Source organism: Macaca thibetana, chromosome 10, assembly GCF_024542745.1.
Source record: "Macaca thibetana thibetana isolate TM-01 chromosome 10, ASM2454274v1, whole genome shotgun sequence".
NCBI lineage: Eukaryota > Metazoa > Chordata > Mammalia > Primates > Cercopithecidae > Macaca > Macaca thibetana.
In genome coordinates this window covers 4,355,576-4,372,669 of record NC_065587.1, presented here as the reverse complement: position 1 = coordinate 4,372,669, position 17,094 = coordinate 4,355,576, and the positions used below count along the sequence as shown (strand labels likewise).

General features: G+C 57.4%; 2 protein-coding genes across 3 annotated transcripts in view; both read right to left on the bottom strand.

Moving 5' to 3' along the window:
• The window catches only part of CDPF1 (cysteine rich DPF motif domain containing 1), a 376,436-nt gene that overhangs the window by 218,230 nt on the left and 141,112 nt on the right, over positions 1-17,094 (bottom strand). The gene's annotated exons all lie outside the window — the stretch shown is intronic.
• Positions 1-17,094, bottom strand: part of CELSR1 (cadherin EGF LAG seven-pass G-type receptor 1) — a 189,504-nt gene that overhangs the window by 93,591 nt on the left and 78,819 nt on the right. For both annotated transcript variants that reach the window (XM_050805795.1, XM_050805794.1), the window contains exon 2: positions 13,613-14,251. In XM_050805795.1, the coding sequence (XP_050661752.1) occupies positions 13,613-14,251 (639 nt within the window). The remainder of the gene's footprint in view (positions 1-13,612; positions 14,252-17,094) is intronic.

Here is a 17,094-nt window from a genome sequence, read left to right as displayed (position 1 = left end):
GGCAATGGGTCATGTACAGCAGTCCCCTGCCAGTCAGGACGATGCCTCTTCCTGGGGACCTCAGAACCCCTGTGGCATGCAGCCCCAGGCAGAAGCCAGGCCAGCAGAGGCCCCCAGCCACCAGGGCCTTTGTCCAGCAACAGAGCTGTAGGGGAGGACGTGCTACCAACTTGGCCCCGCAAGGCAGGCTGACATAGAGATGGAGGGACACACACAAAGGGCAGGGCCACATGGTGCCCCAACAGCTCAGGTGACGCTCTCTGAGCCTGGCTATCCCCAGGTCCACATTTGGGGACAAGGACATGAGAAGCACTCTCACAGCAACCTCCTCCAGAGGTGAGCATAATCCACACATGACCTTCTCTACAAGGCAGGCCGCAGCACCTGGCTGGTCGATGAGTGCACGAAGGCTCAGAGAGGGCGGTAACTCGTGCTGGGTCACACAGCTGCATGGGTGGGAGCTGGAGTTAAGCCTGCATCCGCCTTAGTGTCCACACAGGCTTGCAGGGATGGGTCCAGAGAATAAGCCCACCTCACCACCTTCCCTGGACAGCTGCCCCTCTGAAATGTCCCTGTAGGTAGGAGGGGCTGCCCAGGGGGCAGAATTGCAGGGACCTAAGCACTCCATTCCAAACCCCCACGGCACCGCTGTCAGGACACAGCTTTCCTGAGCAAGATCTTGGCTGGTGCCTCAGTTTCCCCAGCTGTAATAAATCCATCCCCCGAGGCAGGGATTTCTGTCTCTCTTGGCCAGGAGCATTCCCCAGCACTAACAGGCTGGTGTGAGGGAAACAGTTCATTTGCTACGGTTGTGAGCTACACACCTGCACAAGGGCAAGGTTACTATTACTGGTCCCTGTTCCTCCTGTTCCTCACTGCCTTCCTGAGACTGGAGGCACCCCGTTCACCCCTCCACGCCCCACGCCCTCTCCTCCCCAGCTCCCACCGGGAACTGCATTCCTGTCAGCGCCCCGTCTGCCCTTGGGTTTCATGCATTGTTTGACTTTCTCACCTCCTGGTGACTTGCTCTGCACCTGGAATCCCTCCTGAGTCACACCTACAGGCGGCCCAGCCCCGTCCCACCTGGCAAGGCGACCAGGAAAGGCCTCAGCAGGGGGACCCAGATCCCCACCCCACAAGGAGGGAGCTGGGAAGGGGGAGGCCAGGGGAGCCCAGTACTGCAGAAGCTGCTTGTCCAGGGCTGGCCTTCTCTGCATGACTTCATTAGTGTCTCCGAAGCAAATTCCCAGATCTCCAGACACACCCATTTAAAAAAATAAGAAACGCATTCCAGCAGCAAAGAAAAATGATTCCCACTGATCCACTGCTTTGCTGTTTCTTACAGGAGTCACCTACACACTGAGGGCTGGAAATCCTGCCGAACCTGAAGGATGGGTACACGTGTGACGGTCTCCGGGTGCTTGCAGCAGCTCCAAGTCAAAGGCTCCGGCAGCACACAGGCCCAGCAGGCCCAGGCGACCCCAGCCTGGAATCGCCCCTGGGGACACAGCCTTTCAGAAGAGGGGCTCCCTACAACCTCCCTCTCCACGACACCGACGATGGAGGGGAGACTAGGAAATAACTCACCCCACAGCGGGCTACATGGTGGCCCCAAGAGGATGTGTCCACAGCGTCATTCCTAAAATCTGGGAATGTGACCTTATATAGCAAAACAAGGAATTTTACTTATATGGCAAAAGCACAATTAAGTTAAGGATCTTGAGATGAGGCAATCCGATTAGCAGGTGGGCTCGTTGCAATCACAACATGAATTATCACAAAATGAGCACAGAGGAAGATTAGAAACAAGAGGAAGGGCTGGTACAGAGGGAGGCAGAGCCTGCAGCCAGACAGCCACAAGCCAAGGCCTGCAGCCACCAGGCGCTGGGAGGCAGGGGGCTCCTCCTAGAGCCTCCGGGAAGCACGGCCGGCCCTGCCAACACCTCGATTTCAGCCTTCCAGCTGCGGCACTGAGGGAAGGCATGTCTGTTGTTTTCAGCGCCCCGTCTGTGATCACTTATCACAGAAGTCCTAGGAGAATGAGGCCCAGAACACACCGAGGAAACCAGCCAAAGTCAGCAGCAACCCTCTTCTGGGGTCAATCCCCTGAGGAAGCAGCACCCTGAAACCTCCCAGCATCTCCCGGAGCCTACACAGACCTGGAGCACGGGAGATACAACACCCCTTGTTTCCCAGGGTTCTTGTGGCACCGGGAAGACAGCGGCATGAGGACCCGGTGCGCCAAACACACACAGCATCTCCTGGGCCCGAGTGGACTCAGAAAGTCCTGGTTGCCAAGACTGGTAGGAGACGGGTAACCACAGGGCTCTGGATACCACCACACCTGGTCCCTGGCACCGGGGGTACACACAGCTGGCACTTAGGGGATGGTCAGCCCTGCTGATCACCAGGACCTGAGTGTCCCTGCAGCCCCAGCACCACCCTGGGGTACAGAACCCCATCTTGGCTCCCCCTGCAGAGCACTTCCTACCCCCTCAAAGCCAACCCAGGGTCCTTCCAAGCCAAGGGGTGGGCCAGGGACTTGGCTCTCTTTAGAAGGACATTGGTGGCAGCTCAGGAGGCCTCCAGGACCTGAGATGAGGCAGAGCCTGGTGGTGGGTCCTACCTAGGGTGGACAGGGCCCAGTCAACACTCCCCGGGTCCTGGAGTGGGGGGACGCAGTCTTCACGCCACCCTGGGGCCCAGCACACGCCAAGAAGACAGTGCCACGGTGGGGCAGGCGGGGCTCCCCTGTGCCCTGCAGGCCTCGGGAGTTGCTTTTCTCCAGGGACCACGGGGGTGGGCACAGCCTGGACACAGCCTCATCCAGGGAGGGTAGGGCTGAGTGGGGACATTCGGGTGGGATGGGCCTGGGTCTTGCACCCAGGGAGAGGGCACTGTGCAGTCTGGTGCCCCACTGAGCGCTTGGCTCCTGAGGGTAGGGAGAGGGCTGGCCCTGCCATGCCTCGGCGGGAGGCAAGATGTGGGGCCAGGGTCTGGTCACACTCCTGCTAGACATGGAAAGACAACCGAGGGAGGTGAGCCAGGCAGCTGTGCACAGCAGGGCTGGAAGGGGCGTGCCCAGTGCGTTATCAGCATGCAGGGAGACCGTGCCAACTACAAACAGCAGCGTGCCCGGGCTCAGCGGGAATGCCAGCCAAAACCTCACTCATCACGAAAAAAGGCTGCTCAGCACCCCAACGGTTCAAATTCCCCTGGCCACACCAGTGCAGGCCAGGACAGACAGTGCCCTAGGGACAGATCAACGTCCAGAAGAAATGAGCCCGAATTCTTCATTCATCACTTGGAGTTGGGGGTAACGAACTGCTAATACGAAGTCTGCCCCCACTATGTCCAGCCAGCTTCATCTGATAAGTGTCACCCCCCTACACCCAGCCCTGGCAGACCAGAGGCGTGTGATCAGCCTGTCCCCCGGCCCCCAGGACAGAGGCAGCTTTGTCTGTCCACACCAGAGAAAGGGCTTGACAGTGGTGACCGGAAGGGAGTGAGAGAGCGAGCAGACAGCACTTGCCCCCGAGGTCATCCGGGTCACCACTCTCAGGGCAGAGGCTCAATTCGGATTCCCCAACAGCTCCCGGCAGCCCTGGGTCCAGGTCGCGGCCGGTTATAAACAGCAGGGACTGCCAGACCCCCACCACAACGCCGAAGGTGGGGCCTGCTCGCTACGCGTGCCTCCGACAAACATTTACTGGGTGCTAAATGCCGAGGTTGTGGTCAGTAAAATAATGGACCCCAAAAGGTGTCCACATCCTCATCTCTGAAAGCCAAGAATGTGCGACCTCACATGGCCTAAGGGACTTTGCGGATGTCACGAAGGATCTTGAGACGGGATGGCCATCCCGGATTACTGTGTGGCCCCAAAGTCATCACAAGGCTCCTTATAAGAGGTGGGAGGGTGAGGGGCAGAAGGTGCTACAGTGGTGGAAGCAGGGGTCGGAGTGAGGTGAGGAAGGCACCAGAGGCCGAGGACCAGGTGACCTCCAGCAGCTGAGGAAGGCAGAACCGCAGGGCCCTCCCCAGGGCCTCCCGGAGCAGGCCTGCCCACGCCCCCGACTGCCCTCCAGAACAGTAAGAACGAATCTGCGCTGCGTTAAGCCCCTCATGTGTGGAAATGTTACAGCGGCCCCAGGAGACTCGTGCAGGGGTGAGCGAGCGAGCCCAGCCCCGCTCTCATGGAGCTCGCACTCCCTCTGCAGAAGCCACATCCCTCCAGTGCACACACAGACACCCACGGCCTGCAGCCAGCCTGGCCGGGCAGCCTTGTCTCCCCTCAACACCACCGACTTCGAAGTCACGGGGAACGGCGTGCGCTTTAAACCACAGCGAGGTTTCTACTGCATGCGGCTCATCTTCGGGCCACTTTTCTAACTGTGGGCCAGACACTGCTGGGCAGATGTTTGTTTCTCACTGACTCACATTCTACACCTAGTTCAGCTCTCCCACCTCCAGGCTGTCCGGGTGGAACGTGGGGAACCCTCTGCTCCCGTGCTTAGCGTTCACAAAGGTAAACACACCACAGAAACCCACCTCCCACCCCAGAGTGGCCTGTGGCCCTAGCAGACACGCGACGGGCAGGCCAGTGAGAAGCGCCAGCAGCCCTGGTTCCCAAACTCCTTAGCTCCCCAGCTAAGGAGCACTCAAGGCTGAACTGTGTCCCCAGATATGCTCAGTTCCTAACTCCCAGTACCCTTGAAAGTGACCTTGTTTGGAAATAGGGTCTTTGTAATCAACTTAGGATGAGATCATTAGGGTGGGTCCTAATCCAATGACCGGTGTCCTTACAATGAGAGGGAAACCTGGACAGAGACAGACGTGCACAGGAAGAACAGTGTGAGGACGGAGGCGGAGACTGCAGTGATGCATCCGTGAGTCAGACACCACCTAGGGCTACCAGAAGCTGGAAGAGGCCAGGAAGGGTCCTCCCCTGAGGCCTTCGGAAAGAGCACAGCCCTGCAGGGACCATGGTTTTGTACTTCTGGCCTCCAGAACAGTGAGACAAGAGGTTGTTTTTTTCTTTTTTAGACAGAGTCTCGCTCTGTCACCCAGGGTGGAGTGCAGTGGTGCGATCTCGGCTCACTATAACTTCCACCTCCCAGGTTCAAGTGATTCTCCTGCCTCAGCCTCCCAAGTAGCTGGGATTACAGGTGCCTGCCACTATACCTGGCTAATTTTTGTGTTTTTAGTAGAGACGGTGTTTCACCATGTTGGTCAGGCTAGTCTCAAAGTCCTGACCTCAGGTGATCCACCTGCCTCGGCCTTCCAAAGGGCTGGGATTACAGAGGCTCTAGTCTTGAACTCCTGACCTCAAGTGATCCGTCTGCCTCATCCACCCAAAGTGCTGGGATTACAGGCGTGAGCCACTGCGCTTGGCTTAGAGACAACAGATTTCTGTTGTCTTCAGCCACTCAGTTTGTGAGGATTGGTTACAGCAGCCCTAGGAAGCTCATGGAAGCCCAAGGAGGACTGCAGGGTGAGTGCGAGGACCGTGCTGGGCCCCAGTGCTGCTGGGCTGTGCCTACACACCCCGCACAGGACACTAATTCTGTTTATCAAAAGCCCCAGCTTTGGGGAAGAAATTGTGTGGAGGAGAACAGGAGATACTTGGCTAAATTTACCCACACCCCAATCCCCCGGCATGACTTTAATAGAAAACAGAGTTACCCAGAAATGAAATAATGCCCCAGCTTTCCAGGAACGTACCAGAGACATGGCAAATCTCGAAACGTGGACTCTGTAGAAAAAGCCAAATGCGAAAGCCTTCAGAAGCACCAAGGAGAGAAAAACTTGAAGTAATCCTGAATTATCTGAAAAGCATGTTTTCCCAAGAAAGGATTCTGTTTCTGCTTTATTTGAGATTTTAATTACAGGTTATGTAATGATTTTCATTTTGAATGATAATTAACTCTCAAGTTTAAGGACTAACTGCGACTTTACTAGGCACACTTGGAAGTGAAGCTTTAATCCTAGAAGCCGCAGTGAGCACCGGCCCACGTGTGCGCCTGTGCTAAGCAGACGTCACTCCGAAGGGTGATGGCAGAGCTCGCCATGAATGAGGACCCTGTCTAAAAGTGCAGAACCTGCAGGCTGCGATGGATGAGTGTGCCAGCAGATCACAGGAAGATGGAAACCCCATGACTCTGATAAGAGAACCCAAAATAAAAGTCACAGCCAGAGTGACGCACACATTTTACAACAGAATCGGACAGGGGCCAGAATTTATTTTTAACATTTTCCCATGAGCACACAGGTGATTATATTTTTACACCAAAAGTTTCTCTGTCCTTGAACCTACATAGATTGTCCTTGGTCCCAGGAGGCCCTCGCAGGGACAGTTGGGACCCCGACAGGGGAGGAGCCGGGGGGGCCCTCACACAGGACAATTGCTATTGTCCCAGCCTAAGGAGTTTGTACAAAGCTCAAAGCCAGCAGCACTGAAGTGCTCCCAAGTGGCTACTCACCTACTCGGTTCCTGACCAAGCTAAGGTCCCAGCTAGGGAGCACCCAACACTCCTGGAAGTCCAGGTGGCGCGGGCATACAGGGCCCAGGGATGGCCTCCACTGGCAGGCTTTGAGCTCAGCAGCCTCGTAGAGACTATTCTTGGCCAAGTGCGGTGGCTCATGCCTGTAATCCCAGCACTTTGGGAGGCAAAGGCGGGCGGACCAGAAGATCAGGAGTTCGAGAACAGCTTGGCCAACATGGTAAAACTCTGTCTCTACTAAAAATACAAAAATTAACCAAGCGTGGTGGTGCATGCCTGTAATCCCAGCTACTCGGGAGGCTGAGGCCGGAGAATTACTTGAACTCAGGAGGCAGATGTTGCAGCGAGCCAAGGTCATGCCACGGCACTCCAGCCTGGGTGACAGAGTGAGACTCATCTCGGCGGGGCGGGGGGGAGAAGATTATTCTCATAGCCCCTGGGGCTCTAAAAGCAGGAGATCAAGAATAAACTCGACCCTAAGAAAGAAGCCCTGGCCCACTGATGCATACAGGAGGGGCACCCGGGTCTGCCTTTACCCAGACGTGAGGGGAGTGAAGGTGACTTGTTGCCGTCCCCCTCCAAGATGTTCAGCCTTGCAGAGAAACCCGCCTTTCCTGTGATATCGGAGCTGCCGCTCGGGAATGCGCCCCATGGGAAGACGAAGACCTTAACCGTGGGGACAAATCACCCGTTCACGGCGTGGAGAGAGATGAGGAAGGGAAGTGCTTCCCGGGAATGCCCAGAGGCTTGGAGCCCACGCTCCCGCTCACGGCTGTGATAAGCACGAGGGCAGACCCACGTGGGAGCTTAGCCAGTGCCCACACGGGCGGGACAAAGTCAGACATACCTCAGCGTCCCCTAGGAAGGGGCAAAGGAGACAGGGAAGGGAGGTGTGCGTTCTTGGAGGGTCCTGTTCCTCCCAGCTCAACACCAGAGGCAGCACAGGCGGCACCTGGACCACACACAGAATGAGCTTCAGGCCCCGAGGGCATTATCTCTGGCCTATCCGGAGGGGTGGGATGGCCAGCCCTTGTCTCATTTGCACATGGTACCTGCTGCAGGCCCGTGGGCATGTTCTGTTGGGCAGAGGACGCTGCTGTCTGCATCCAGTGCAGAGGGAGGAAGGTGACAAGGGCAAGCAAACACTGCCATGGGGGTGAGGGCTGCAGGGAGGACAGAGGAGTGGGGACAGGGAGGGAACATTCAGGGAAGACCTGGGGGAAGGTGCGCTGGAGGGGCAAGTACCACGGTGAGAGGGGCCAGTGTGTGTCCCGAAGGCCAGAGTGACCTGAGCATGGGGAGCCGGGGATGAGGCTAGACCTCTGAGTGCCACAGGCCCAGTGACTGCACTTTATACTGGAGCACCTGTCACCCCAGGAAGGCTTGAACACTGATGTGACAAACGTGTACACTCTGGGCGCTCTGTGAAGAGGGGATCGTCAGGGCAGGATGAGGGTGGCAGGGAGGGCAGGATGAGGGTGGCAGGAAGGGCAGGAGGCGGCCCAAGGTGATAACATGAAAACAGGGACAGGCAGCAGAGAGAAGAGTTGGGCGGGGGAGGCAGAGTCATTAGGCTGTGGCAAGAGGCTGAACGTGGGGCCAAGGGGCATCCACCGCGAGCCCGTGGGCTGAAATGAGGGACAGGGAGAGGAAGCAGGGTCAGAGCAGGAAGCATCTGGAGTTGGTACTGGGGACGTCCTCCAGGGGACCAGAGGGGAGAGGCTGGAGGTCCGGGGCATCCGACCCTCCCAGGGGCGGCTGTGAAACTCACCTCTCACAAGAGATCCCTGAGTCGGATCCAGACCCACCCGTCCGGTGCTGCACCTGGGTGTTGACAGAACTGGGATGGCAACTGTCCCACCTCCTGGGTTGTCACAGACACATGGGAAAGGCAGAGGAAGAGCAGAGCCCAGGACTTGCGTTCTTGGTAACCAGTACAGAGTACTGTTCCTAGGTTTTTTTTTTTTTTTTTTTTTTGGAGACAGTCTCACTCTGTCGCTCAGGCTGGAGTGCAGTGGTGTGATCTTGGGTCACTGCAACTTCCGCCTCCTAGGTTCAAGCGATTATCCTGCTTTAGCCTCCTGAGTAGCTGGGACTACAGGCACCCGGCCACCGTGCCCGGTTAATTTTTTGTATTTTTAGTAGAGACAACGTTTCGCCGTGTTGGCCAGGATGGTCTCAATCTCCTGACCTCGTAATCCACGTGCCTCAGCCTCCCAAAGTGCTGGGATTACAGATGTGAGCCACCGCGCCCGGCCTGTTCCCATTTTAGTACTGAGTGAGTGGTCGTGATTGTTTAATTAGGGAGAGGAGACACCAAGAGCAACACCAGGATTCAAAACCGAGCTCTAAGGCCAGGCCTGATTTAATGAGGTCAGGTTTCTTGTGGGGAAGGAACAGTGTCCTCCCAGCCCCTCGGGAGCGAGGTTAACAGCTGCAAAGCCCCTCCTGGGCCGCTGCAGACCGCCCATCACACTGGCCCTTTGAACCAGCACAGAAGGTGCCTTTTACAAAACGCTGTTAAAGAAATGATGCGGCCGGGCACAGTGGCTCAAGCCTGTGATCCCAGCACTTTGGGAGGCCGAGACGGGCGGATCACAAGGTCAGGAGATCAAGACCATCCTGGCTAACACGGTGAAACCCCGTCTCTACTAAAAAATACAAAAAAAAAAACTAGCCGGGCGAGGTGGCGGGCACCTGTAGTCCCAGCTACTCAGGAGGCTGAGGCAGGAGAATGGCGTGAACCCGGGAGGCGGAGCTTGCAGTGAGCCGAGATCTGACCACTGCACTCCAGCCTGGGTGACAGAGCGAGACTCCGTCTCAAAAAAAAAAAAAAAAAAAGAAATGATGCAAGAGGAAAGATCTAAGCTGGTAAACCTGGCCGGCCGTTCCACCCTCGAGGGTCTACAGCTGCAGCTCAGAAGCCAGCATGCCCGGGTTTGAGTGCTGACCCCACCCTCCGCAGGGCCAGCAGCAGGGTCCTTGCCCTCAGCAATGAGGCCGGTTCTCTGCCGTGGAGCGGTCCCGTGCACTACAGATGCCAAGCAGCATTCCTGGCTTCATCCCTCCAGCACCCCCGCCCCCAGCTGTGACAACCAAAAAGGTCTGATTTTGTCAAACGTCCCTGGGGACAAAATCACCCCCAGTGGAGAACCACCGGGCTAGAGGCTTTGATGTCTTGTACCCATTATAAAATGGGGTCCTAGAGCTGCCTCGAGAAGTAAATGAGAAAATACGTGTAGAATCATCTAGAGGAGTAACCAGCACAGCAGAGCACTCACCAAACATTAGCTATAGTCCGGCCAGGCGTGGTGGCTCACGCCTGCAAACCCAGCACTTTGGGAAGCCAAGGCACGCAAATCACCTGAGGTCAGGAGTTTGAGACCAGCCTGGCCAACATGGCAAAACTCAGTCTCTACTAAAAATACAAATTATTAGCTGGGCGTGGTGATGCATGCCTGTAGTCCCAGCTACCCAGGAGGCTGAGGCAGGAGATCACTTGAACCCGGGAGTAGAGGTTGCAGTGAGCTGAGATCACACCACTGAACTCCAGCCTGGGTGACACAGTGAGACTCTGTCTCAAAACATGTGCACGCTCACGCGCGCACACACACACACAAACACACACACACACGACCATTAGCTACAGTCCCTGCCATCCTGAGGGACAGAGACATGGAAGTGTGTGAACCACACCCAGCACAGGGGTCGACCGACAAAAGCATAAACAAGGCACCCAGGAAGCTTCAAGGGAGGAAACCTATGATCCATCCGAGGAGGTCGGGAAACTTCCAGAACCTTCTCAGCAGAGGACAGCTGCTGAAGCAGATTTTCAGGGAGGCCCGTGATGGGCAGATGGATGGGGAGGAGACACGTTTCAGATGAAGGGATAGCAGGTACAGAGGGGAGGCGGAACAGGAGCCAAGTCGGAGCCTGCCCACGTCCTTGAGCCATTTAACAAAAAGCAGAACTACACTGTTTACGAAAAGACTGAGGGGCTGAGAACCGAGGAACACAAGCCCATGCTTCTCACGGTTGATTAGAACTCTCTGCGGAGCGGAGAAACTGGGAGGGCGTCCCAGGCACATCTGAGATGCCGGAGCCTTAAGGCTTCCTATCCTTGTCCCTTCGGAGAGTGGGATGGCGGCAGACCCCAACCACAGTCCCAACGTCGTGAGCGGGCGGCAGCCCTCCTTTCCCTGCAAAGATCAGGGCAATCCACAGACCCTGGGGCCTTGGACTTCTCTAAGGCCCAAATGGATTTCAGGGACATGGGAGAGCTGTCAGTATTTTCTCCAGCATCAAATTTGTTGAGCTTTTCCTGAAATTAATTGCTACTTCCTTCATCCAGCTCCTGCTGTCTCCTGTCCCGCAACACAGGAAGCTAGGGGCTTTCAGCAGCCACTTGGGCTGATTCCAGCCTTGCAACCGTGAGGCCCCCGAGCTCGGCTTACCAGAGAGCAAGTAATAAAACCCCTGTGACGACAGCGCCACTTTCATCGTGAATAAATGAGCTCAATTACCTCCATGCAGAAAAAGGAGCGCTTCAAAGGGAAAGAGGGAAAAGGGGAGGAAGAGGGACGGAGTAGAAATAATCAGTCTTAATTAGCCTTATCTCCGAGGGAAATACATATGATAATGTTGGTACCCAAAGAGATTCAAATTAGTCTCATGCCAATCATTACATGTTAGTGGGTCTTATTGGTGATGACAGACTTGGCCGTTGCCCAGTCATTAGTTTTCTAAAAATGACTCTCCTGATGAAAAGAAAACCTGAGAAACTCAGAATGTGGATTACCCCCAATGGGTCAATCATCTTCAGAGGGGATCTGCTGGCACAGGGATCCCCAGAGGCCTCGGCCACCCCTGCCCAGTGCGGCCCCAAACTTACTGCAGCCTGGACTGGCGGCCTGGGAGGCCGATGCCGGGTCTCAAAGCCACGTGAGACGTTGCCCTAAGGCTTCTGACTCGTCTGACAAAGCCAGAGGTGGGAGGTGCTTACATGGTCCCCTCTACCCATGAAAGAGCCAACGGCGCAAATGAACTTGGTCACCCCCCGGAATGGGCCGGGGGAGGTCTGGCTTGTGCGCTGGCCTGGTATACAGTAGGTACTCAGTATCTGCGGAGTAAAGATGGTGCCCTTGCCAACTTCTGGGAGTGCAACAGGCCCCTCCCAGGGACCCGCGGCCATGGCTTCTTCATCTGAAGCAGGAAAGTCGGCGAAGCACCATCCACCCAGGCCACATGGCGGGCACTGGCTCAGGGAAGGGGCACTTACTGTGCTGGCCGCTGCTACATCCAAGCTGACGCTTCAGAGAGGCAGAGCAGCCCGCTCAAGGCCGTGAGGGGCAAAGGGGAGGAAGGGCACCTTGGGAAGCTGATACAGAACAGGAATCCACCGAAACTCAGAGCAGGGGAGGGGGCCTGGTTCAGGCCTGCTCATACCTGGAGCCATCCCCACCCCCAAACCCAACACAGGTGTGGGCTGTGGGAGGCGGGGGTCTCCCGCCGTCTCTGCCTGCCTGCCTTGCCCACAGCCAAGCCCCGGTATAGCCAGGAATCTAGGATTAGCACTCAGTGAGAGACAGCGGGGCGAGAGCCCCAGATGCAGACGGCACCAACAGACAGCCACAGACTAGCAGGCGTGGGAACACCACGGGGCAGGTGACCACAGTGCCTTCCTTCCACCCGCCGTATGACCAGAGGGCCACCAACCTGGGGTGCAAGAGGTCAGAGCCGGGAGCCCCGTTGCATCGGGCTGCCAACACCCACACTGGTGGTTTTCCCTCCACTTCTGATGCAGAGAACCTTGGAAGCCATCCTTCCCCTCTCTCTGCTCCCCTGCTCTCTTCCTGCCTGATAAATACCTGCTAATACCTCAAACCCTTGTTATAAGCTCGATAAACTTGTGCTATGTGCTGCTAACGAGCAGCTAACGATTGCTCAGGTGTTTATATTAAACAGATTAATCGGGGACTCGGTAGATGGAAGAGTCTCTACGTTATCTCCGGTATGAACCAAATCCCACCTAATCCCAGAGAGCTTTCAGGAAAAAAAAAAAAAAGAGAGACTATTCACCACTGGGACCATTGTAAACTCATTTTTCAAATGAGCCATCATTTTATGGAACAGACGATCAAAGACCAAAGCAAGATTTGTGGCTGAGATGCAGAGAACGTGTGTTTTTGTACCTCTCGGGGTGGCTCTTTATTTTTTAAAAACACCGTTGGCTACATTTGGAGTAATTCATCTTGGTGATGAGTCAGGACGTATCAAGGAAAGAACGTCTTCAGAAGCGGGGGAATGAGTCACGAAATTTCTACGGTGACAGGGAGCATGAAACAACGGGATTTCAAGACCCAAATGATTAATGGCTCAACGCTTTCCACCCGGTTCCACTGTTTTACGCTAACCAATTAAGCCTGTAATCTGGAATAAAGTACTTTAACCTGAGAGCCACTTAAAAGCAACTCATGTCACTTCGTGCGTTTAGGTTTTCTTTTAAGTGTATCTCACCCTGTAACCTTGTCCTACTGTTCTCCTAAAGCAGGCAGTTAAGTCGGGCAGGGGAGGTGACCGTGGGCTACGGTCAGGGAAGCCCCGAGCTGGCTAAGAAAGTGCCATTGCTGGCCGGGTGCGGGGGCTCATGCTTGTAATCCCAGCACTTTGGGAGGCTGAGGCGGGTGGAACACATGAGGTCAGGAGTTCAAGACCAGCCTGACCAATGTGGTGAAACCCCGTCTCTACTAAAAATACAAAAATTAGCCGAGCGTGGTGGTGGGTGCCTGTAATCCCAGCTACTTGCGGGGCTGAGGCAGGGGAATCGCTTGAACTCGGCAGGCGGAGGTTGCAGTGAGCCAAGACTGTGCCACTGCACTCCAGCCTGGGCGACCGAGTGGCACTCCATCTCAAAAAAGAAAAAAAAAAGTACCGTTACTGAGATCATCTCAAAGTTCATGGAGCCCACACCTGGGCCCAGCGCCCCTGCTCCAGCTGTTTTCCCTGGACGGAAGTAAACAGAGGAAACCACCCGAAACCCTCTGCCACGAGACCTGGGGACGCGTGCACAAAGCCAGGGTGAGCCCAGCCACCTGCAAGCCCCAGGCACCTACCAGTGAAGTCCTGGAAGCACTCGCAGGTGTAGCCGCCCTCACGGCTGCGGCAGCGGCCGTTGGCGCCGCACGGGTTGGAGTAGCAGAGGTCGATCTCCGTCTCGCAGTAGTCGCCGGTGAAGCCGGGCGGGCAGCGGCAGCGCAGGCCGTTGATGGGGTGGATGGGCCGGAAGAGCACGGTGGTGGAGCTGAGGAAGGGCGCCGAGCTGTCGAAGCGCAGCACGGACACGCACTTCATGTAGTTCTCGCAGGGCTCGCGCAGGCAGATGTTGTCGTCGAAGGGCAGCACGCGCTGCGTGGAGATGGTGGTCAGCAGCGTCCGGTTCAGGTAGATCTGCTCCTGCAGGTCCTCCGACGGGAAGAACTGGCCGCGGACGCCGCCGGGCAGCAGCGCCGAGAAGGTCACGTTCAGGATGTTGGAACTGACGTCGGTGTCGTTCTGGACGTTGAAGACGAAGACGTCGTCCTTGGTGGTGGACAGCACCGCGGCCACCCCCTCTACAAAGAGGGCCAGCAGCGGGGACAGGAACTTCTCCTGGGACATGTTCTCCAGGCGGACAGTGATGCTGTTGGTCAGCATGTCGTCCGTGATGATGGTGACACGCAGGGTGCAGAAGGCCGTGACGCTGTGGATGCCGTCTGCAGACACAAGGAAAGTCGGGGTCATTCAGATGCTGCCGGAGTCACAGGTCCTACAGGCCCCATCCCAGGAGCAGCCTCAGGCATGCTTGCCAAAGGAGAGAGCGTGGGCATCCCCACTCCCCACTCCCTACTCCCCATTCCCCACCCACGACCACCACCTTGACCCTCCCTCCTCCAGCACCCTGGCCCCCACCCCCCACAATCACCACCCTGGCCCCCAGCCCCTACAATCACCATCCTGGCCCTCCCTCCTCTGGCACCCTGGCCCCCACCCTGGCTTCCTAAAGCACAGCTCCAATCACATATTTCTCTGGCTCCGAAGCCCTCAGAGGGCCCCAAAGCGCTCAGCAGGGCACTCTGACGACCACTGGGATTCAGCCCCTCACTGCCCAAAACTCCTCACACGCTTTGGTCCAGCCACATGGGGACTTGAAGCCCCCTTTTACCTCCTCTGCACCTGCCCTGGCCTCCAGGGATCCTACCCTGCCCAACCTCCCAACAGTTCTTCCTGTCCTCACAGCTCAGCTCAAACTCTGCAGAGCCTGGCAAGCCCCCCTGGTCCTGCCCGGGGGATGTCCTCACCTACGTGCTGTGCTGAGAGTCCCACTTAGCTCGGCTACCCCCCATGCAAGTCCACATGCCCAGCACACAGGAGGCGCTGAGGAGCACAGCTTTACAAAGATACGCAGTGGCGTCTCAGCCAGCAGTAAACACATCATCACGTGCGGTACTTAGGAGTCTGAGGCCAAGACGGTGGAACACCTTGTTTGCAAAGGCGCATGCATCACTGGTTCCAGGCCCAGAATCGGACAAGACGTTCAAGGAGCGGGCCATGGGTACCAGTGGCTCCCAGGGACAGAGCAGCGGCCCATGCCCAGGAGCCTTCACCTGCCACCTCCAGGGCCAGGCTCAGATGTGGGGTGGGATTTGCAGAATAGCCTGCCAAGTCCAGGTCTTCCAGGCCTGGCTCGGATTCTGTGTTCCAGGAGCCCCCACCCCATGAGGCCCCTGCTTGTGGCCCCCACGAGAGCTCCCAGCCTGGTTTCCATGGAGTGTGGGGCCCCTGTCACCCCTCAGAGTCCTGGGCCTCAGTAACTGCTCCAGTCAGGAGGACAGGAGCCGGGCAGGGAGCCGGAGAGGGCCAGGCCCTCCGCCCTCTCGTTCTGGGGACTGTGAGGAAGTGTCCGGGCCTTTGGAGGGTGATGAGGCCCAGAGGCCGCCGTGTCACCCCGAGCCCAGCAACGTGCCCGACAAGCACAGCGGCAGCGGGGAGCCCAAGAAGAAACAGAACGAGAGCAGCAGGTGGCTCCACACCCGGCACTTTCCCGGCACCAGGAGCCACCAGTCACGTATGAGAGGGACTTAGAGTCATGTAATTTGTCTAAACAACAAAGAAATGCAACCACTCCAGAAGCCACAGAGGCGTCCAGGTGCCGTGGACCCAAGATCCCAAGAGATTATAACAGAACCAGCATCACCCCCGGTTCACAGGTGAGGAAAACAGAGGCGGAAGCCAAATTTCACAGCCAGGAACGTGGGCCCGGCTGGGGGTGCCCAGCTCCCACCCCAGTAACGACACCCGGCTGGGGGTGCCCGGCTCCCACCCCAGTAACGACCCCCGGCTGGGGGTACCCGGCTCCCACCCCAGTAACGACCCCGGCTGGGGGTGCCCGGCTCCCACCCCAGTAACGACACCCGGCTGGGGGTGCCCGGCTCCCACCCCAGTAACGACCCCCGGCTGGGGGTGCCCGGCTCCCACCCCAGTAACGACCCCCGGCTGGGGGTGCCCGGCTCCCACCCCAGTAACGACCCCCGGCTGGGGGTGCCCGGCTCCCACCCCAGTAATGACACCCGGCTGGGGGTGCCCGGCTCCCACCCCAGTAACGACACCCGGCTGGGGGTGCCCACCTCCCACCCCAGTAACGACACCCGAGCCGTGCCCTGGGTGCTGTTGCTCTGCCAGGTGGCCCTCAGGACAGTGTGGCAAGTCAGGACTCAGAATATGACATTAATATTTGTACAACCTCGGTGCAGGGAGGTTGCCTCTGGCTCTGGCATAAACCCAGAGCCCTTCGAGGCTACACAGTTGTGTTGGCAACTGCCACAGAGCACCTCCGAGCGGGAAGGAGCAGCCCAGAGGGTGTCCGCAGAGCCCAGAGGCAGAGGACCGGTGGCTGTAGGGAGGAGTGGGGAAAAACAACAATGAGGCCAAAAGGTCCGAGGCAAAGGACATGGTGGGAGACGGCCTCAGAGACTGCGTTCCTTCCCTCCCTGAGCCCAGGGGCTCCCGCTCCGAAGGGGGGCCTCCACTCCTCTGCCCTGGAGCAGGGGGGCCCTGAGACGGCTGGATCCCGCAGGATGTGGCAGGAAACACATCCTCCAGTTCCTGGCCCAGGCCCCAAGAGGGCTGGAAGGTTCTGCCTTTTTCCTCCTGGTGCCCAGACCCCACACTAGAGAGGGCACGTCACGGAGAAGGCAGCACTCCCGTCCAGGGCCCCGGCCAACGGAAGCCCCAGACCCCAGATGTGACCCGCCGGGCTGCTGAGGCTTGAGCCACCCCAGGGAGGGCCCGGACACCACAGAGCAGAGACCACCCCTCAGTGAGCCTGGCCACACTGTGAGTAGATAATACGCCCGGAGTTGGAGGCCACTAGGTTTGAGATGCTTTGTTACACAGCACCAGACGACCAAAACCAATACAGTCCGCTCATAGACCAACCACTCATCAACTTAAAACATTAAACCTCGGCCGGGCGCGGTGGCTCAAGCCTGTAATCCCAGCACTTTGGGAGGCCGAGACGGGCGGATCACGAGATCAGGAGATCGAGACCATCCTGGTT